This window comes from Lutra lutra, chromosome 15 (genome assembly GCF_902655055.1).
Source record: "Lutra lutra chromosome 15, mLutLut1.2, whole genome shotgun sequence".
Lineage (NCBI taxonomy): Eukaryota > Metazoa > Chordata > Mammalia > Carnivora > Mustelidae > Lutra > Lutra lutra.
This window is the reverse complement of record NC_062292.1, coordinates 56,832,994-56,855,164: the sequence shown is the minus strand read 5'-3', so window position 1 is coordinate 56,855,164 and position 22,171 is coordinate 56,832,994. Positions and strand designations below refer to the sequence as shown.

The window sequence follows — 22,171 nt, the reverse complement described above, 5'->3', positions numbered from 1 at the left end:
GAAGAGTTTTGATCAGGAAGGGATGCTGTACTTTGTCAAATGCTTTTTCAGCATCTATGGAGAGTATCATATGGTTCTTGTTCTTTCTTTTATTAATGTGTTGTATCACATTGATTGATTTGCGGATGTTGAACCAACCTTGCAGCCCTGGAATAAATCCCACTTGGTCGTGGTGAATAATCCTTTTAATGTACTGTTGAATCCTATTGGCTAGTATTTTGGCGAGAATTTTTGCATCTGTGTTCATCAAGGATATTGGTCTGTAGTTCTCTTTTTTGTTGGGATCCTTGTCTGGTTTTGGGATCAAGGTGATGCTGGCCTCATAAAATGAGTTTGGAAGTTTTCCTTCTATTGCTATTTTTTGGAACAGTTTCAGGAGAATAGGAATTAGTTCTTCTTTAAATATTTGGTAGAATTCCCCCGGGAAGCCGTCTGGCCCTGGGCTTTTGTTTGTTTGGAGATTTTTGATGACTGTTTCAATCTCCTTACTGGTTATGGGTCTGTTCAGGCTTTCTATTTCTTCCTGGTTCAGTTGTGGTAGTTTATATGTCTCTAGGAATGCATCCATTTCTTCCAGATTGTCAAATTTGTTGGCGTAGAGTTGCTCATAGTATGTTCTTATAATTGTCTGTATTTCTTTGGTGTTCGTTGTGATCTCTCCTCTTTCATTCATGATTTTATTTATTTGGGTCCTTTCTCTTTCTTTTTGATAAGTCTGGCCAGGGGTTTATCAATCTTATTAATTCTTTCAAAGAACCAGCTCCTCGTTTCGTTGATTTGTTCTATTGTTTTTTTGGTTTCTATTTCATTGATTTCTGCTCTGATCTTTATGATTTCTCTTCTCCTGCTGGGTTTAGGGTTTCTTTCTTGTTCTTTCTCCAGCTCCTTTAGGTGTAGGGTTAGGTTGTGTACCTGAGACCTTTTTGTTTCTTGAGAAAGGCTTGTACCACTATATATTTTCCTCTCAGGACTGCCTTTGTTGTGTCCCACAGATTTTGAACTGTTGTGTTTTCCTTATCAATTGTTTCCATGATTTTTTTCAATTCTTCTTTAATTTCCTGTTTGACCCATTCATTCTTCAGAAGGATGCTGTTTAGCCTCCATGTATTTGGGTTCTTTCCAAATTTCCTCTTGTGATTGAGTTCTAGCTTTAGAGCATTGTGGTCTGAAAATATGCAGGGAATGATCCCAATCTTTTGATACCGGTTGAGACTTGATTTAGGACCAAGAATGTGATCTATTCTGGAGAATGTTCCATGTGCACTAGAGAAGAATGTGTATTCTGTTGCTTTGGGATGAAATGTTCTGAATATATCTGTGATGTCCATCTGGTCCAGTGTGTCATTTAAGGCCTTGATTTCCTTGTTGATCTTTTGCTTGGATGATCTGTCCATTTCAGTGAGGGGAGTGTTAAAATCCCCTACTATTATTGTATTCCTGTCGATGTGTTTCTTTGATTTTGTTATTAATTGGTTTATATAGTTGGCTGCTCCCACGTTAGGGGCATAGATATTTAAAATTGTTAGATCTTCTTGTTGGACAGTTCCTTTGAGTATGATATAGTGTCCTTCCTCATCTCTTATTATAATCTTTGGCTTAAAATCTAATTGATCTGATAGAAGGATTGCCACTCCTGCTTTCTTCTGATGTCCATTAGCATGGTAAATTCTTTTCCACCCCCTCACTTTAAACCTGGAGGTGTCTTCGGGTTTAAGATGAGTTTCTTGTAGGCAACATATAGATGGGTTTTGTTTTTTGATCCATTCTGATACCCTGTGTCTTTTGATTGGGGCATTTAGCCCATTAACATTCAGGGTAGTATTGAGAGATATGAATTTAGTGCCATTGTATTGCCTGTAAGGTAACTGTTATTGTATATTGTCTCTGTTTCTTTCTGATCTATTACTTTTAGAGTCTCTCTTTGCTTAGAGGACCCCTTTCAATATTTCCTGTAGAGCTGGTTTGGTATTTGCAAATTCTTTCAGTTTTTGTTTGTCCTGGAAGCTTTTAATCTCTCCTATTTTCAATGATAGCCTAGCTGGATATAGTATTCTTGGCTGCATGTTTTTCTCGTTTAGTACTCTGAATATATCGTGCCAACTCTTTCTGGCCTGCCAGGTCTCTGTGGATAAGTCTGCTGCCAATCTAATATTTTTACCATTGTACGTACAGACTTCTTTTCCCGGGCTGCTTTCAGGATCTTTTCTTTGTCACTAAGACTTGTCAATTTTACTATTAGGTGACGGGGTGTGGACCTATTATTATTGATTTTGAGGGGGGTTCTCTGAACCTCCTGGATTTTGATGCTTGTTCCCTTTGCCATATTGGGGAAATTCTCTCCAATAATTCTCTCCAATATACCTTCTGCTCCCCTCTCTGTTTCCTCTTCTTCTGGAATCCCAATTATTCTAATGTTGTTTCGTCTTATGGTGTCACTTATCTCTCGAATTCTCCCCTCGTGGTCCAGTAGCTGTTTGTCCCTCTTTTGCTCAGCTTCTTTATTCTCTGTCATTTGGTCTTCTATATCGCTAATTCTTTCTTCTGCCTCATTTATCCTAGCAGTGAGAGCCTCCATTTTTGATTGCACCTCATTAATAGCTTTTTTGATTTCAACTTGGTTAGATTTTAGTTCTTTTATTTCTCCAGAAAGGGCTTTTATATCTCCTGAGAGGGTTGCTTTAATATCTTCCATGCCTTTTTCAAGCCCGGCTAGAACCTTGAGAATCGTCATTCTGAACTCTATATCTGACATATTACCAATGTCTGTATTGATTAGGTCCCTAGCCTTTGGTACTGCCTCTTGTTCTTTTTTTTGTTGTGAATTTTTCCGCCTTGTCATTTTGTCCAGATAAGAGTTAATGAAGGAGCAAGTAAAATACTAAAAGGGTGGCAACAACCCCAGGAAAATATGCTTTAGCCAAATCAGAAGAGATCCCGAATTGTGAGGGGGGAGAAAGGGAATAAAAAGGGGTTCAGAAAGAAAGAAAAGAAAAAAAAAACTATTAAAAAAAAGAAAGCCGATAAAGAAAAAATATAAAAAGAGGAAAAAATATATATATATTAGATAAACTATTTAAAAAACGTTAAAAAAAGAAAACGGTAAAAGTTAAAAAAAATTTAGCAGAAGAAGAGAAAAAGAAAAAAAAATTGAAAAAGAAAAAAAAATTAAATTAACTGCAAGGCTAAAAAATCATGGGGAGAAAGCCATGAGTTCCGTGCTTTGCTTTCTTCTCCTCTGGAATTCCGCTGTTCTCCTTGGTAGGTGAACTTGGTCCTGGCTGGGTTTCCCATAGATCTTCTGGGGGAGGGGCCGTTGTAGTGATTCTCACGCGTCTTTGCCCCAGGCGGAGTTGCACCGCCCTTACCCGGGGCCGCGCTGAGTCATCCGCTCGGGTTCGCTTTCGGGAGCTTTTGTTCCCTGAGCGCTTTCCGTAGAGTCCGGAGGACGGGAACAAAGATGGCGGCCTCCCGGTGTCCGGCCCGGAGGAGCCGAGAGCCCGGGGCCCCACTCCTCAGTGCGCCCTCAGAGAACAGAGCCCAATGACTCCCGTCACCCTGGCCTCCGGCCGCGCTCCGAGCTGACCGAGCCTGCGACCGGTTCAAGGCAACCCTGAGCTGAGAGTCACTCCTCGGCTCTGTCTCTGCAGCCGGCTTCCCCGTTCTAATACCGGTAAGCTCTGCGACACTGAGACACCCCCGATCCTTCTGCGACCCTGCGGGACCTGAGGCCGCGCTTACCCCGCCTGGGCTTCACCCCAGTTAAGCCTCTGGAGCGATGCCCCTCAGCGGAACAGACTTTTAAAAGTCCTGATTTTGCTCCGTTGCTCCGCCGCTCGCCGGGAGCCAGCCCCTCCCCCCGCGGTCTATCTTCCCATCGCTTTGGATTCACTTCTCCGCCAGTCCTACCTTGCAGAAAGTGGTTGATTTTCTGTTTCTGGAATTGCTGTTCTTCTTCTCTTCAATCTCCCGTTGGATTTGTAGGTGTTTGCAATCTTTAGATAAGCTATTTAGCTGATCTCCCGCTACCCGAAGTAGTCTCAGCCTGCTACTTCTCCGCCATCTTGACTCCTCCCTATAGTGTTTTTTTTTATATTTTTATTTATTTTTTTTATTTCTTTTCAATGTTCCAGAATTCATTGTTTATGCACCAGGCCTTATAGTGTTTTAAATGTCCCACGCTTGAGCTACTTGACATGGATATTCTCCATTCTTCAGGGCTCTTATTATAGAGCTCAGCCCGTGAGAGTTTAGTCATTGACATTCACGTCTCACAGTTGTCCGTAGGGAAGATTTATATTTTTCTGGAGCTAGGTATTGAAACGGTAGATCCCAGTCTTCCAAGAGACCAAACCTTACTTCACACATGTAACATCAAAGGTGGAGTGCTTTCTGTGGGAAAACACAGTGCTGGTTGGAGGTATGGTAGGAAACAAAAGTAAGTTTATTCTGTCAGGATGCTTATGTACAACTAACAGGGAGGCAGATGAGGAACGAATACATATCCACATAGCATAATCTCAGGGAGTAATAATTTCTTTGGGGAAAAAAAAAAGGAGAGGTAAGGAGGACTCATTTTGTGAGGGAAGGGGATTGTTTTAGGCAAAAGTTGTCTGAGCAGAGACTGGAGGAATATAAAGGAGTCTGTCCTGTGAATTCTGGTGGAAGAATGGCCTGGGGGAAAGGGAGCAGCCATGTAAAGTTCGTGAGGCAGAAAGGAGCTTGGAATGTTCAAAGAGTTGAATGAGTTCCAGCATCAATTATAAAAACAATGGGAGAAGATGGTTATCAGAGAGACAGTGACTCATGGGCCCCAGCAATGAGTTTGGACTTTATACTACATGACAGTTTCTTTACACATAGAGCTTTATTTCATTGTCACAACAAATGTTTTTGTAGTTTCAAATGGGAGAAATAGGCTGGGGGTATTTAAGGAACATACCCTGAAGTACTAAATATAAGAGAGTCAGAATCCAGATGAGATCTGCAATTTGGTTGCATCCAAATTGTGTTGTTCAAGGAACCACTGGGGAAACTCTGTTTCCAGGATTTTGTCAGGCCTTTTACTGTGCCTAAATGTATGTTATGTGTTATGTGTTCAACATTGCAACCACTTCTGTGCTCCTTAAACAGTCCCTGGTATTCTAGAGCATTCCCTCCTCCCCAAAGAAAATTAGAAGTTCCTCCTCCACACACAAGGTGGGGGAAATCTGTTGTAAATCATTGATACCCAATTTCTTTGTTTTGATCACTGAGAGTATTCTTGGGTTTTGAGAGTTCTCTATAAAAACTTGTAAATTTTACATTTTTGTTTAAATGCTATTTTTTTTTTCTCCATATCCCAGATTGTCTGATCTCCTTGTGAATTCACTGCCTATGCATTTAAGTTTAGGATTTTTAAGGCACTCAAGCCAAGCTGAGCTCCTTTATTGTTGAGCTAATAAGAGGTGGGGGAATGAAGGTAACCAGCATTCAAATGATGGTTACTAGCAAACAAAGCCTAAACGATATTAAGGTGACCTGTGGGAAGACACATTTTCAGTACTTCAAGCTGGAAGAGTTGGTTGGGGTGAGAACAGAGCCATGCCAGGATACTCACAGCCTTCCAGTTACGCTTACTAGAAGGTGACCTGTACCATGGAATTTAATTTTAGCAAAGCAACACTATTTGGCAGATTAAATAAACTATTCATTTGAATTGTACAGGTCCTAAAGTTTTACTGATATCAGTTTGTTCTGATTTTATAGCTGTGCAGTACTGTAGCACTAGTAATTTATATCTGCATCATGTTTGTATGTATTAAGGAAGCACTTGATAAAAATAATTTATATCCACATTGGACTCTGCAGAAATGTTTTCCTCTGAAAGAGATTCACATATTTCCCAAATTTAAGAAACATTGATTTGAAATGTCCATCATGTGGGGAGGAGAGAAATATTGATTTTCTTTAGTAGCTTTGTTTGCATCAGGACTATATCACCAACATTTATACAATTAATGTAGCTTAATCAAGATGACTTCTGATTGGACTATGAGGCTGTCCATTGCGGTGCTCTTTAGGATGCTAACTATTAGAAACAATTTAAACTTTTGTCATTATAGAACTAATTAAATGGATGAGAAGCACTACACAATTGAATATGTTTTACACTTTGAAATGATATTGTAGATACATTTTTATTGGCTTGGAGAAAGCCTCACCATATCTTAAGAAAAAAGACCAAATAACAAAAATGTATATATGATTTCATCCTGTTTTTGTAAAAATATGTGTTTGTGTGTGTGATGCATCCATGAAATATGAAAAGATCTGAAAAAAGCATACACTGCGGGATTTGTGATCCTCTCTGGTCTGCAGGTTTATGAAATTCAGTCTTTTCCTCTTTTGATGTACCTGCATTTTCTAATTTTCCCATTAGGATACTGCTTTTGCAATGAAAAATAATTTAAATTTAAACATGTACTTTTAATGTTCTAAAAAATTATTCGAAATAACCATATCATTTTGGAAGGAGGCACCCAAGAGAACTTTCATTGATGACATATGAAACATTAAAGACTGGGTGAGGCAAAAGATGGTTCACAGATTTTGATAATTCTTGGAGAAATATGAAATAATACCAGAAGTATTCATTGGAAGTAAAAGGATGGGGCATCACAGAACCACACCTGGGAATAACTTACTTAAACACTTTAAAATGTGAGTCATTTCTTACAGTTCTGGGATATAATTCTACTCTTTTATCTTCCCTAAATGAAAATAACAGGAACTAGTAGAGTCAGGTTGCAATTTTCTACCAAGAAGCTAAAGACATTTTTTTGGAAGAGGGAAATTTTAATAGTTATTTCCTGATAAACTATGGTTATTAAAAAAAAAAAATCTTAATCATTTATCTATTGAATCATTTTGAGAAATAAAATGGCATGTATAAATCCAAGAAGTTATACTTAAAATGACGATTCACTTTCCCTAATTATTCCTATACAAACTTTACGAAGTATAGAAAGTTTCAAAATATAAGCCAAAACATTTATATTTTTACCAACCAGGAAAATTACTATTGATATTTAGTATATATGCTGTTGCTCATTTCCATCCTTACATACATTTTTAAAATATTTGGATCTAACAAACATGCTGCTTTAAATAAAACTAATTTTTCATTTAAAAGATGCCCAGAGCATTTTTCTATTTCAGCAAACTCTTGAGAAAACAAAAATCTTATTTCCTAGTAATCTTTTATTAAATAATTTCCAGCCTGTTGTATGGTATTTTGAAGTTTTACTCTTACAAACAATGTTAAGAGGGTTTTGTCTGTACGTGAAACTTCGAACAGCTCATTAACTTTTTTAACACAAATTCCAGAATTAGAGTTATAGGGTCAATATGTAGGCAGTTTAAAGGTATTTCCACATATTAACCACTTTCATTTTCCTCGTGGAAGACTATGTCTGCTAATACACCCATCCTTATTGAACACATCACAGTTTTCCCTGTCCGTGCTAAGTATGTTGAAGGAAAAAACCCTGGAGATTGTGCTTTAATCTCTCAGTACCTCTAGGCTTCATATTCAGACCTGGAGAGGAAATAGAAGAACTATAATAATTTTAAGTTCTTACAGAGTTTCATCACTGCTCAGAAAGAATGATTGAAATACTATGAAGGAAAAGTCTTCCCACCTCAGTTTTGCAGATGGCAGAAATCAAGTTTGACAGTTACCAGAGCTGACAACTCCTTCATGATACAATTTCTGAAGCAAATGGAACGCAGGGCAGGGACCTCCAATCCCTTTGCATTTGACAGAGTCATTTTCCGGAGTACAATAACCATCTCAGGATACGCTCTTGAACTAAGTTAGAAATAAAGACCCCAAGGCCTGGAAACCATTTAATTGCTATTCAAGCATTTCTGGACGTGCGTGGAGACCCTCACAGGGAGGAAATTTCCCTGATGCACAAGATGAGGGAATTGCTACTAACAGAGGGTGGGAGGGAGACCATTTTTAAAGATAAGAAGTACCTTGGGATGCTGGAATTAAAACATTCAACATGTTAGGTCAACCTTTGTATTAAATTATATGTATTTATAATTTCCTTTTCAGAAGCAAAAATAGTTTTATACTTGTTTGTTTCTTTATTTTTAATGTGGAATAAGAGAAAAAGTGCTTGATTCTCTGACCCTTGTCCTGTTCCCTCCTCTGGCAAGGGGGGGTTCTACTGTGTAGATATTACATGTTCACACGAAACTATGCCTTCTATGTCACGTCCACCCCAAAAAGATTGGATTTCAGTTTTGCTAGCCCATGTCTCTGCCACAGGATTTGGTGGGGAGTGGGAATGTATGTGTACCTTACTCTGCAATTGTACGTAAAGCCCTCAATTGTTTTTTTTTGTCTTGTTTTGTTTTTAAATTTTATTTATTTATTTGACAGACAGAGATCACAAGTAGACAGAGAGGCAGGCAGAGAGAGAGAGAGAGGAGGAAGCGGGTTGTCCGCCTAGCAGAGAGCCCGATGCGGGACTCGATCCCAGGACCCTGAGATCATGACCTGAGCTGAAGGCAGAGGCTTAACCCACTGAGCCACCTAGGTGCCCCAAGCCCTCAAGTGTTTTGACTGTTTGATGCTTATCCCTCCTTGTAATGTGGTCTCCAGAGACCTGGAGTTCCATTAGATCTGGGCCTGTCTGTCTGCTACATAGAAATACTGTTGAACTGGCGGTGTGTAAGAGGGCCGGTTTCCCATAATCTTACCATCACAGCAAATTCATTTTGGTTTTTAACCTTTGCCAATTTGATAGCCAAAAATGAAACTCATTGTGTGATGCTGGTAAAGTTGAACATAAACTCATATGTTTATTTTTCTTTTGTAATTTGCCTCTTTGTGTCCTTTGCCTATTTTTTCAATTAAGTACTCCTCTTTTTCCTGTTGATGTAAAAGAACTTTTCTTTAAATGAATTAAGGATAGTAACCCTTTGTCTACCATATATTTTGCAAATGTTGCATCCTCGGTATATTATTTAGAGTGTTTTAGGTATAGAGAGAATTGTAACTCTTTTCTGAAATATATTGTTTTCCTTTATGGTTTTGCTTTATGCTTAGGAAGCACTTCTCTACTGCATGTGAGTTCTTTCCCTTTTTGCTTTTGTGGCTTAATTTTTAAAATGAATCCCACCCACTACATTCAACAAAGAGTTGTTTTAAGAACTTGATCTTTTTTGCCTTCAAATAATTTCACTTGTGTCGTTGAATTTTTATATTTTCGAGCTTGCTAACCTTCAAATGTCATGACGACAAGCAGTCCATACTGTAATGTCTTTTTATTAGCCCCCAATGCTAAGAGTAAAAACTCTAATAAATATCTCTGAGTCCCCACATGACTTCCTCCATGCAAGGAGTCACTTCAAAGAAGCCTTGAAAAATAATGCTGATTTGTCCTTTAGTTTTTCTTAAAGGGTATAAGGCAGGGGTTTACTCTGAACAGCATGACGGAAGCTTCCTAGAAATAGTTTCTTGCTTTTTTCCCTTTTGCTATAATTTCTACTCATAATGGCAGCTAAAAATACCTAACACAATTATTCTTATTCAAATAGTCCCTTCCACTTACTATTTCATATTTGTCCTATCCCTGCTCCTCTGAGTCTAGGTGCCAGAAAATAAAATTTCCATTCTGCTTCCCACTGATTATCTGGAGAATCAACCTGTCATCCAGATTGTGTGTGACAAAAAGTAGAAAAGATGACATAGTTATCCAGATCCTCCCCTTTTAAAAAGTGAATGCAGAATTCCAGTTTCTGGTTCTGCATAGAAGAATCTTGGAAATCACCACACCATCATATTCGTAAGTAAAAAGCTGAACAGACTGAAAGTTGACAACTCTTCATGGGTTTATAAGAGAGGGGGACACAAGGCAAACCACTGTGCCCAAGGTTGGAAAGACAGATGGGCAAATACAGGGAGTCTTGGCTTCTGAATGCAGAAACTCACAAGCAGAAACCACTTGAGGAACCCAAACCCTGGGTGGTTGTTGACTAATTGCTGGAGGCCTGGTGTGGACAACTTTGAGAGTTCAAAAATGCAGGGGCATCCAGTCATAGGGGCCCCACAGTATTGTAAGATTTACCTCCAGGAACCTCACCAGATTCCCACAATAAATACAACAGAAAAATGTCCCAGTACATCCAGCAGGTGGAGGGGAAAAAAACATTTTGAAATATACCTGAACACTATTCTTCTTAAGAAGGCCAGCCCTCAACGGAAACTAGTTAACCAGAGCCTAACCTGCTGGGATACTATTAGAGCCTAATTGACCCAGGGAAGAGAAGTACCTAAGTCTAGCCATCCTGTGCCACCAAAGGGGTAAGAAAAAAATTGAGAAACACTTGCAAAGATCACAGTCCAGAGGTAGGGGCACACTAGAAGACTGAGACCTATCATAGGACAGGAACACCTTCCCTCTCACCTCCACACAAAGTTACTCATGCCTGTTTACAGCAGTTCCTCTGCCTAGTACCTGTTGTCTTGCTATCAAGAAAAAATTATAAAGCCTACCAAAAGGCAGAAACTCCATTTGAAGAGGGAGAGCAAGCACCAGAACCATGTATGGCAGGAATGTTGGAATTTTCAGGTGGGGTATTTAAGACAAACTACGATCAATATGCTAGCGGCTGTACTGGACAAAGGAGACAGCAGGAAGGAACAGATGGGTAATGTAAACCGAGAGATGTTAAGTGAAGGGAGGAAGCTGAAAAGGAGGAAATCCAAAGATACCGACTCAGTAATAATTCTCAGTGCTATCACAAAGTAAAAGCTACTGTTCTTATACTGTAGGTAATGTAATTTAATGCCACCTATGGTGAAAAATAGTAATACACATAAACTCTGCCTCCTAAATAATTAGATAAAGTCTCTTGAATTCTGATTCTCTTACAATTACCCTTTTCCTACAGGAAGATTTTGGCAATACACTTCTTGGCCTGATTTTGTTGTATTCAAAGGTAAATTTGCTGATGGCCAAGCCCCCAGCTGGCTCACCTAGCACCTTTGATCTAATTCAAAATACGTGCCCTTCTTCCAGGTGGATGCAAGGTGAAGTCCTTGAGTGCAGGACAGATTTCAGCCTCTAGTCCAGGCCCTTTTACAGAGGGCTAAACCTACACAATGATACAGAGTGGCAGGGATCTTGATGCCTTCTACTTCTATGTAGAACGTGACACTGAAGAGTGGCAACCTAGGGGGCAGCCAGCATCTTCTTCCAGGAAGATGAATAAACTCAATATTTATTGAAATGAAGGGAGGAAGTTGAAAAGGAGCCATTTCTGTACCTCTATCCAAATAACCTTTCCTGTGGGCCTCACTTTTGGTCTTCTCCATATTCTGCTCACTGATGTCTTCATGGCTGTCTGTGTGTCCTTCTAGGCAACTCACAATTCTTTGAACATTGGCTACCAGTTATGACAGAACTACTGGTTAGTAATGCCTCATTAGCTCTCTTCCCTATTCATCAGTAAAGATGAACTTATCCCCACTCGAGGTAGAAAGGACCATTTCAAACTTTCAGTTATACTAGAAAATAGGCTATAGAAGAAACTGTATGTTCTTAAGGAGTTTATTCATATAATCACTGAGATTATCAATCATTTTCTGTGCTTTTCTCACTCTCATTCTCAGGTTGGTCAACACTTTGAGAGGGTTTGCATCAGTTTTATTAAAGGATTGGTATTGTGTTTGAATATCTATGCTAGTTTAAATAGTCACACAGAAACCAGTATCAGAGAATAATTTATTAGTAGGAATATTGGACTAGGTATCAAAAGACATTAGCTCTGATTCTGGCTGAGTCGCTAATGAATCTTGAGGAAGACTTTCGACTTCTCTGTTTCAGTTGCTCCATATATGCAAGGAGGAAAAGAATGGTTGCCCTACCTACTCCAGAGGCTTGTCCTGAGAACGTTAAATGTGAAAGTACATTTGCAAACTATAAAGCCTTCCTTAAATGCATGGTTTTCTTATTAAGAGGCCCTCCTACCTCCCTACCTGAGGGAACCTTTAACAGAACCTCCCCTCCCCCACCCATCACAGGCACTTCTACTGCTCTGTTTAGAGAAACACATTTTATGGCGGCACAGATACAGACATGGATCATGGGGTCACTGCTGTGTTTCCATTACAAACACAGGCTTCAGGCTTCAGCCCTTTCCACATGCTGAACTTCATCGGGGTCCCATGTGTTGAGAGCCTTCTGGAAGAGACCCAACAATTACAGAGGAGTGCGCTCTACAGACTTGGCCTGAATGTAATTTCAGCCTGAACTTTCTGGGGATTGTTATGGGGTCCCATCCTGCAGTCTTTCAACATGAGAAACTCTCTTGGGCATGGAAGGTTTGGAAAATCTTCAGGATTGAGGAGTACCGCCTCTAGGATTGAACATCAGGGAGGACCCTGTAACCAGAATGGACCTTAAATCTCGCTTCATGAACTTGGTGCTTTTTCTGTGTCTGTGTGGCCTTCTCCTTGAAATAAATAAGCAAAGGATATAGTTTTAAGTACAGTGGTTTTCACACTCCTAGACCTGATTTTTTCCTCTGCCTCCCCAGGTTGATGTAGTAAAAGAAGTAGATCCAAATGGATTTTACAGAGATAGTCAAAAAGCCATGCCAACTTGGCTTCTTTTGTACAGTAAGTACAGTATAAGGTAACTGCCAGAAAGAGAGGTTCCCAAGTCAATTATTGATTGCTCTAGCTCCTCCTTGGGGTCAGCCAACCACAGCTGCATGTGTTCCAGCACCCAGAATGTGACCATGGAGAATTAGGGGCATGGTAACCAATATTCTGTCAAAGCAGGGATGTCAGCCCTACTGTAGAATGTATGATGGAACCGGGGCTCTAATGTACAAGTCAGGTTTCCCTGAACTTATCTCTTTTGTCACATTGTTGTCCAGTATCTTTTTGTGGTGGTATTATAGCATAGACTCATTGACTGAGGGAAAGACTGGAAATGAAAATGAAGTCAGTGATATTCATGTATTACCTTGTGATGGCCCTGGTGCTGTCACGACACTGATAGCATGGAGAGGCCGACACCATGGACCTGGGTTCATCCTCTGCCTTATGCTTCTGTCCATCCATCTTTCAGGGTGTCTACTGTTCCTCGTAAAGTGTCTCTGCACATTCTAGGCACTCTTTTTCCCCCTTTTTAATAAAATCAGGTTCTCCTTTTAAAAAAGCAGTAAACCAGTAATTTCCATGGGAAAAGGAAGCAATTACATTAAAACATAATCTTCAAAAAAGTACATGACACCTGAATTAGGGAGTTTATCAGGAGACCCTCTATTCAGGCAGGAGTAAATAGGTAACTCAATTCCATAGGCCAAAGTTTGGTAAAATTTCAGTACAGGACTAGGGGCAAGATAGTAACTATTTTTGGCTTTGCAGACCATAATGGGTCTCTGCAGTAAATACTTACCTCTCCATTGTAGCACCAAAGCAACATAAACAATGCTTAAACAAATGGCTGTTGCTCTGTCCCAATAAAACTTTATTTACAGAAATAGACAGAGGGCCAGCTTGGCCCACAAGCTGTAGTTTACTGACTCCTATTATAAATAACTCTGCACAGTAATACATGTGTGAACCACAGAAAATTCAGCAGACAATCATTAGTGGCTATCGTATGTTGCAGTAGATATAGAAATAAATTAAGACCCAGTTCTGTGCATATATATTATCTTTTCCTTGCATCTGGCAGGGTGGGATCGGGTCATCTCTATGACAGCATGTCTCTGCTGTGTGCTAGCTGTTCATCACTGCCCATCTCCTGTGCTTGTGTCCCATACTACACTCACCCTCTGTCCTTTGAATGCAGGAAATGGTGGTTTCATCCCTGATAAAGATAACAGATTTATGTTTAGCTACAGCTCACACTGTATAAGACATTCCCACATGCCTTGTCTTTAATCTTCAATGCAGTCCAGTGAAGTAAGTGCCACTATTCCTACTTTACCAGCGAGGCACTATAGACTCAGAGAAGTTCAATCCTGTCCCCTGTGAATTCTGCCCTGGTTGGTACTGGAGCTAGGGTCCAACCCAGACCGCAAGAACATTACCACAAAACATCCAACATGACAGAGTTTCTTGAGCATAAATAGTTTATTCTGAACAAGAGGAAAAAAGATAGAAAACATCTTTAATCCAAAAATGGGAGCTGAGAAGAGGACAACTGGGTGTCCAAGACCATTTTTAGGGTGGGTTTTTGTTTTCTTTTGTTTTGCTTTGCTTTGTTTTAACATTAACATTGTGGCTAAGTGCTGGAATAGGACATGCATTCTTCATTCTTTTTTCATTACACGAGAGTTGTTGCAATCATTATGCAAAACCAATAAAGGGAAAACTTTAAAAAAAAAAAAAAGTCATTTGGCAGGCAATGCCCGGTTTAGGAACAGCGCAGGTCTCACGGGAGAACAATATGCATTTTGTAAAATTTCTTAAGAGACAATTTATGGTTTTGAGAAAACAAAACAGGAAATTGAATTAAAAGGAGAAACATATTTAAATCATGCTCTAGTGATGACATAACTAACCGAAGCCCAGCAATCACAACCTAGAGTCAGGGATTGTTAGCTGCAAGACTCTTCCAGCATTGGTTGGTTGGGTCCTTAGGTGAAGAGAGATGTTCTACTGTTTAATTGGCCCTGCATCACAACTTTTGAATGGATGAAAGCCCATTTCTTAAATTAGAAATGTGGCCCTAACTATAAGGCTTCTGTCATATCTTTACTGAAGACAATGAACTATGACCTTCCTCCTTACATCATCAGTTTTGATGCCTACCTCGGGATTGGCAGAATTTTACCCTGGAGTGAGTTTGGGGTAGATCAAGTAGGTGTTCTCTTTTCCTTTAACTCCAAATGCTCAATACCTCTTGGGAAGTTAGGGATTAAAAACAAACAAACAAAAAGCACCCATCTCAAGGAAGCAGAGTTTCTAACAGAAAGAAAGGATATCAGGAGTCATTTGCAACCATCAGTATTAAACACACACACACACACACACACTTTTTTTTTTTCTAGTAAAGAAAGTTGTTTCCTAATTCAAACCCATATGCTACATCTACAACCTTCTATTAATTTCTATTTGGGTGTTTTGTTTTGTTTTGGCCACAAGGTGTGTTTTATTTTCATTAAACATACAAATAATTTGCTATAATATCCCAGGGCGAGCTGGAAAATGTGGCAGCCTGTTTGGGGGGTGACCCGCAGGCCGGTGGCATTGGCACGGAGTGCCTGGGCTTACAGTGCAGCTTGTCACTCGTGTCCATCTTGCAGGCGGCTCTTCTTCCTCCGCATCACGACTGGGGTGTCTCGAAGATGACAGGGGTGGAGAGTCCTCTAGGTTCTTAGGAAATGTCACTCTGCTTCTCCTGCTCAGTGGTCTCTTTGGTCAGCTGGGTGTTCTCCTGTGTCTCTATTTTCTTTGGCTTGGCTTTATCGAAGCTGGCAATTTCCCCCATGTCTGGCTTGTCTGCCATTTTCTTAAAGCGATCTGTGGAGTTCCGCTCTGAGCCCAGCGCCTGGTGCTCCCACTCGCGTTGGTGCAGCAAGAGACCTCTATTTGGTTTTCTAAGATTCTTGATGAGCAGAGGGTAAAGGGGAGAAACTGTGGACACTTACATAAGTTTAAATTATGAGTCTTTATTCAACTGTTTCTGTCCTTTTTCTTCATTAATTATAAAATAATACTGTTATATATGAAGATACAGGTTTTTACACTTTGTGTCTTATTTTCTCTATTCTATAATTTAATTAATTGTGTGAGATAGATTACAGTGTAGCCTCTATTTTATAGGGAAGATATTATACTATATTATTATTATTGATGGTATTTTTTTGCATAGCTAAGTTCTTAACCAATTCCCTAATCTGCCTCAAATGGGGATCAAAAACCTGTATAGTCATTCAAGTATGATGACAATGTAATTGACTCAGTCTCAGCAAAAAAATATTCCATGACTTGCTTGATTCCATTATTTTGTTGTAATGAGGTTGGGTTTATAAACAACACATGTAAACTTTCTTGCTCAGTCCATTTTGTGCTGAATGGAACACATCTCTGGAATGCCTGGCCAGGTTCAACAGTTCAGCTGAATACAGCTAACCACATCACATGGTCACCAAGCCACTCACCATCTCGGAAGTCCACTGACTTTCTTTCTTCATCAGCAGAAATGAAATCCCTTAGGGCAAGATTTTATAAATATATATGCACCCTTTTGTATCATCAGCACCTGGCATATAGTAAATAGTTAAAAAAATAAAAAGTCTGCTAAACAAATAAGGACAATGACTAGAAATCAAACATAGCTGAATTTGTTCTTACAAAGGTTTATGTAACATGGTAGATTATTTGCAACATGGCTGCTATAATTCCTTTCTGTGTATGTGTGCCTCTGGTCTTGGCCATGTGACCTTCTTTGACCAACAGAAAGAAGCAGAAGTGATGGCATGTGAACTGATCTTGAGAGGTCTTGCTGTCTTAGAAGCTATCCATTAGCTCAGACTAACCAACTGGAGACATTTGGCCCAGTCAGGAGGGACCACCAATCTCCCAAGAAGGCAGTGAGGCTGACTTAGTCCATAAAGCCCCAGGTCAGCCACTGGACGACTGTAGCTAACATAAGCAGAAGAGTTTCCCAGCTGATCCCAGCCCAAATGGCTGACCCATAGAATAATGACCATATAAAATGACCACTCCTTTAAATCACTAAGTTTGGCGGTACTACTAATACAGCAACAGATAATTGATATCAGTGACCTTTGGAAAGCTGAATATTTTCATCTATCACACTTTAAAAGTGAGTAAAACCAGACAATTTAATAAGAAACCAATCAGAAGCCAACTAAAAACATCCTTTTGAGAAACCTCTTACAGGAGAACATATCATCAAAACATGAGGGAGTTTCTTCAAAGGTAATCAGTAGGGACACCCTGTGCTTATTTTGTTTCTTTTTCTTAGAGGAGTCAGTGATATGAGACCAAATTTGCAGGTCAGTCTACGGACACTTCTTACAGATTGAGGTCACATATTTGGTTAAACTTATGTTTTATATGGTTTGATAATATATTAAGTGAAAAGAAATCTACTGATCTTGTTTTTCTTTGGAATTTGATTTACAACAAAAATAGTTCCATAGGACATATGCTTGGATTTGAGGAGTGGTCATTAGGGTAGAGTGCAAATGAAATAAAACATTGGGACAAAGTCCTGACTGCAAAGGTATGGAGCACTTCCACCACCGAGGGGTGTATGGGTTTAGGGGGAAGGAAGGTTGAACTTACTTAAAGAATAGTAATAACGTATAGACTGGGTGTAGGAAGAGGTCATGAGCAGTAACCATGTGCTAAAAGGCTGAGGATCTTGTCCTGGGGGAAGGACAAAGGGGTTTCCACATTTTACAAGACTTATAGTTTTTCTTAGCCAGGTTACTAAAAGCAGCAGAAAATCACTCTCTTATTATAAAAACTTTGCCAATTTAATATGAAATACAGTGAAATTACCATATCCTTGGCAGTGAGCAGAATACTTTATACACATTGTCTCAATTTCACAACAATTTTATGATGGGAGAAATATTGCCACTATTTTATAGATAAGGAGACTGAGGCTCAGTTCTGGTTGAGAAATTTGCAAATGTCACAGTTGGTGATGGATTGATTGAGGACACAGGTCCAGGCTATCCTACCCATGGCCCCTTTATTTACCCACAATGCCGGTGTTACAGTCCTAGAAACTGGAATGTAATGAGACACCCAAAGAGCTGAAACAGCAGTCCATTAATTCCATTATGGAATTGCAAGCCACTTTAACTAAAAGGTTATTTTGACCATCTAAAAGGTTACTTTGACCACTAAAAGGTTATCTTTTGCCATCATGACACCTAACTCATCTCAGATGAAAATGTAAGTTGTTTTGAGGAAGACACTAATTCTCTCTAGTACCCCCCCCTTTTTTTTTTGCTTCAAAATACCAAGTGGAAGGTTTTACTTGAAAGATCTTTTTTTTTTTAAACTAAAAACAATATTATTTTCAATTAGGATTTGCCATTGTGTAGAAATATGTTTTGTTCATTGTGTAGACTGTAATCAAGATTGAAACAAATTCAAAAATCTGTCCCAGGGATATTGTTGGAAAGTACTGTTGTAAATTCTCTAATAATGCAGTACTACTGTTAGCTATGTTTTCTATTTCCAGCAAGATTAAGAGGACTTTATATCTGAGAAAGCAAATTAAGAAAATAAGTCCCTTAACTAAACCATCTCCACAAAGAAAACTCTCCTTGTTATACCATACGTGTATGATTCTTTTTGTAATTCAACCGCAAGGCCGGTATTCTAGTAGGAAACTCTGGAATATAGAGTCACATAAATATGGACTAAATGGGGCATTATTAGAGATGGCAGATGAAATCAGTTGAGTGGAAAAGCTTTCTGAACTTGTGTTTATACAACACCAAACAAAGATGATATCACATCAGTTTAAGGGCTTATAAATGAGAGTAGAATGTGGGTAGCTCTGAGAGGTTTTCACCTACAAATTTCTTTTTGTATTTCTTTTTTATTACCCCCAAAGATAGAAAAGGTTCCTAATCCTCAAACAAATGGCTACTGATTGAGATGTTCATGCTCTATCCTGAAGCAAATCTCTACTATAATAGATCCTAAGATATATGATGTGTAGGACTTACGCTATTAATTAATCAGTTCAGGATATCCTTCTGGCATGCTCTTGACATCTACCATCTTTGTTTTTCTTTTAATTGCCCACTTGGTGCAAATACAGACAACTCAGAGACAGGAAAAAAGGAGAGAGTGCAAGTGGGGCAATTTGAAAAGCTTGCATTATGTAATGAGGTAATATCTATGCAATTGAAATGAACCAGACAGCTACTTGTGCAGTGACTTAGGTTATCTTAACACCGTAAGATCATGGCAAAGGTGGACTCCTGAGTACCAGGTGTGCTTGACAGTCCTGCCTTGGGGTGAAGGGGGAGCTGGCTGACCCAGCCCAGCTTCCCAGTTACTATCCCCTCTGGCTCTTCAATTATTCGTTTCTCAAATTTTGTTTCAGTTTGAGTAATCCTTGATCATTTTGAATGTAACAGTTAATATTCTCATCAGATAGGAAAACATGTTTTGGCCAAATCCTTCCCATATCTCTTCCTCTTCAGTGATTTTTGGTTAAGGTGAGGAGGGCAGTGAGCAATGTGAAAATGGGACTCACCGTGTTCTAGGAGGAGGGAGTGTGCAGCTTGGGAGAAAGAAGATGAAAGGTTAAAACGATGGGTTTTCTCACCAGTGTGAATCCTGAAATGTACAGAACACGTTGTTTACAGCGTCTCTGGGCTGGAAATCAGCTGTGATTGCAGCTGGCTGGGGCAGAGCCCAAAGGGCAGCAGCACCAAAACCCAACTCATTTTTTTTTTTTTTTTGAAAACACAAGTCCTTTTCACTGCCTGTGGACGAAATTACTGGCTGACATGCTAAACCTATTAAATATGTATTTTGTAAATTTTGAAATGAGGAAAAATGCTATGTAAAAATTTTTACAGATGCTGAATGATTGTAAATGTGGTTAAAGATGTGGGACTCACTCCAACTTTGTTCTTTCGTGGATTGCTATTAGCTTACATTTGAAATCTCTGTTGGCCACGTATTTCACATTGTTCTTCCAAATGTAATCATTTCTCTCTTTTATCTGATCTCCTACAGTCTCTCTGTTTTCATCAATATCTGACAGCAATTCCCAAAGATCCAATATAGTCCACTCTAATATCCTTATGTGTACTCTCTTCTCTCTTTGAAATCTAATACCTTAGCAGTGAAATAATTTATTGTGCTTTATTTAGACTTTTATTTTTTGCATGTGTTTTGATACTATCCTTTTGAAAAGAGTTATTTGGAAATTTAAACCAACTGTTCACCAACAGTTATGAAAGCATGATTAAGAAATTTTCTCTCTTTTTAAATCCCTTTTTAAGCCTTCACTTTTTAATGTGCTATGGCAAATGCCACAAAATCCATGGGTCTGGCAATAATGAGGAAATGAAGATGAATACTTCTTGGAGCCCGGCTAACGGGTAAGCCATACAGAAGATCAAATGAGCTAGAAAAATCAGTGACAGTCCTATTTTTTCTCAAAAACCCTCCGATTATGTGGTTGTCAAAACCTGGAGATGTTTAATTCATTGAGGTTGACCTTCTGGTGAGACGATGGTGGCACCAGCATACTCGCCTAAGAAAGAAGTGGCAGCTACTCAGTTCCAAATTGCATATATTGTATTTCTATTCATCTTGAGTCCTAAAGAAATGCATTTTGTAAGCAATATCTGAGAAGAAGTTTTTATGGGCACATTACAGCCTAATATGTGCATTGTTAAATTAAAGGGAAAACTTGTTCCAGTGAAGTAGTTGGCAGAAAACTATAAATCTTAATGGATAGGAAAATATGCCTTTCCATAAAAAGGAAGGAAAGAAACAGACACACAAAGCAAGCAAGCACACAAGAAACCCTGCTTACAGACTCCAAAAAAAAAAAAAAAAAAAATCAGGCCACCGAGCAGCAATGAGCAGCACTCATCCCTTTCTGATGTTAAGCTCGATCACTCCATGTACACATCGCCATTTTCCTCTTTGCTCTTCCCTCTTGCTCTTCCTCTTTCCCCCTTGAGAAAAATTGTCCCCTGGTTGGGCCAAACATTTGAGGCAAGAATGAAACGTATTTTGCTTTATTCTAACCTGTGAAAATGTATTTTTTTAGCCAGTGTTGTGGTGGTTGGGACTTTTTTTTCTTTTTTCCTTTCTCACATGGCCCTAATCCAGGCCGGTTAGATCTTGACGTGTAAATAAAATTCCATCCTAAATAAGTGAACTATGTTTTTTAGTGGAATTCTGAAAACACTCCTTACTCTTCTGCTCAACTCAAGATTGAAAACTCAAAAGTGTTCTTTCCACCAGGATTGGGATATCTTTTATACCGTATAATCTGCAGTGTGGAAGCCTCGTCCCCATCACAGGTGGGTTAGGTGCCCCTTCTCTCATGCACCACAAGTGGGTCCTGTTCTGGTGTTCCTCACACAGAATTGCAATCATCTGTTTTCATCTCAGCATCTCCTACTGGACTGCACAAAATGAGGGAGCCAGTGTTATGAAATATTTGAGTCAGGCAGTGTACATAGTAGGTATGTAATATTTGTTCATTTTGAACATTGACTCCCAATACAGGTTATAGTCAAATGTTTAATGATCATTCACATATAAAGATCATTGACCTTTATAGCATTTTCCTTAACCCTGGTGATGGATTCCAAGATTATTATGATAGGAAATGAGTACTAGACTTTAAAAAGTTCTATTAAGGCATAAAACTTAAAAAAAATTATGGTGACCAAGTAGAGGATTTTTTTTTTCTTTTTTAAAAAAAAGAAATGTATACTTGAACTGTATACTTGCACTTAAAAATGTATACTTGCACTGGCTCTGATTCATCCTTATGCTGAGTAGACTTGCCACTTGAAGGGCCTCATTAAGTTATCTTAAAATTGGGATATCAAGGAATAAATGTGAGATGTTTGCCACATTTGAGGCAAAGGGAATGTAGCAGACATTGGCAGGGAGGAAATGCCACATCTGGTCACCTTGTAAACTGCTAACCTCCCAAGGTATGTCCAAGGATAAAAATCAAAACATTTTTCAGCAGGGTTCTATTTAGGAGTCACATTCTTGAATATTTCATCTTGCTACTATTTTATCCCCAGTCAAATGTAGAAAGTGGCCTCAAAAGTTTTCTTTGTTTTTCTTCCTGCGAGATGAAGGTGGCCAGACTATTTTTGTGCAAGTTGGAGTGGTACAACTTACTTTTTCCTTAAACTTTTTGATAAGTTAAAAAAAAACAAAACAAACAGAAAAACAAAACTGTTTTCAGCCTAGAATATCTTTACCTTCCTTCCAATAAAAATGTTAGATAAATGAAGAATGAGCAACAATTTGTGTATTTAATAAATATTTATACAAACAAAGGTATTGGGCATCTTACTATGTGTGCGAGAACAGGACTAATTGTCATACAAAAAAAAAAGCAAGTGAAAGCAAGTGCAAAATGAGCTCAAAGGGATTTTCCTT

At 39.0% G+C, this 22,171-nt stretch overlaps 1 protein-coding gene across 1 annotated transcript; it reads right to left on the bottom strand.

Annotated features, from left to right (window-relative positions):
* Nucleotides 1-15,170: 15,170 nt before the first annotated feature.
* On the bottom strand, nucleotides 15,171-15,596 carry LOC125086454 (thymosin beta-10-like). Its single transcript, XM_047705820.1, has one exon. The coding sequence runs from the start codon at nucleotides 15,522-15,524 to the stop codon at nucleotides 15,393-15,395; it is 132 nt and encodes a 43-aa protein (XP_047561776.1). The 5' UTR covers nucleotides 15,525-15,596; the 3' UTR covers nucleotides 15,171-15,392.
* Between the last annotated feature and the right edge of the window lie 6,575 nt (nucleotides 15,597-22,171).

Coding starts and splice junctions, on each gene's coding strand:
- LOC125086454 (XM_047705820.1), bottom strand. CDS start 15,524: ATGGCAGACAAGCCAGACATGGGGGAAATTGCCAGCTTCGATAAAGCC.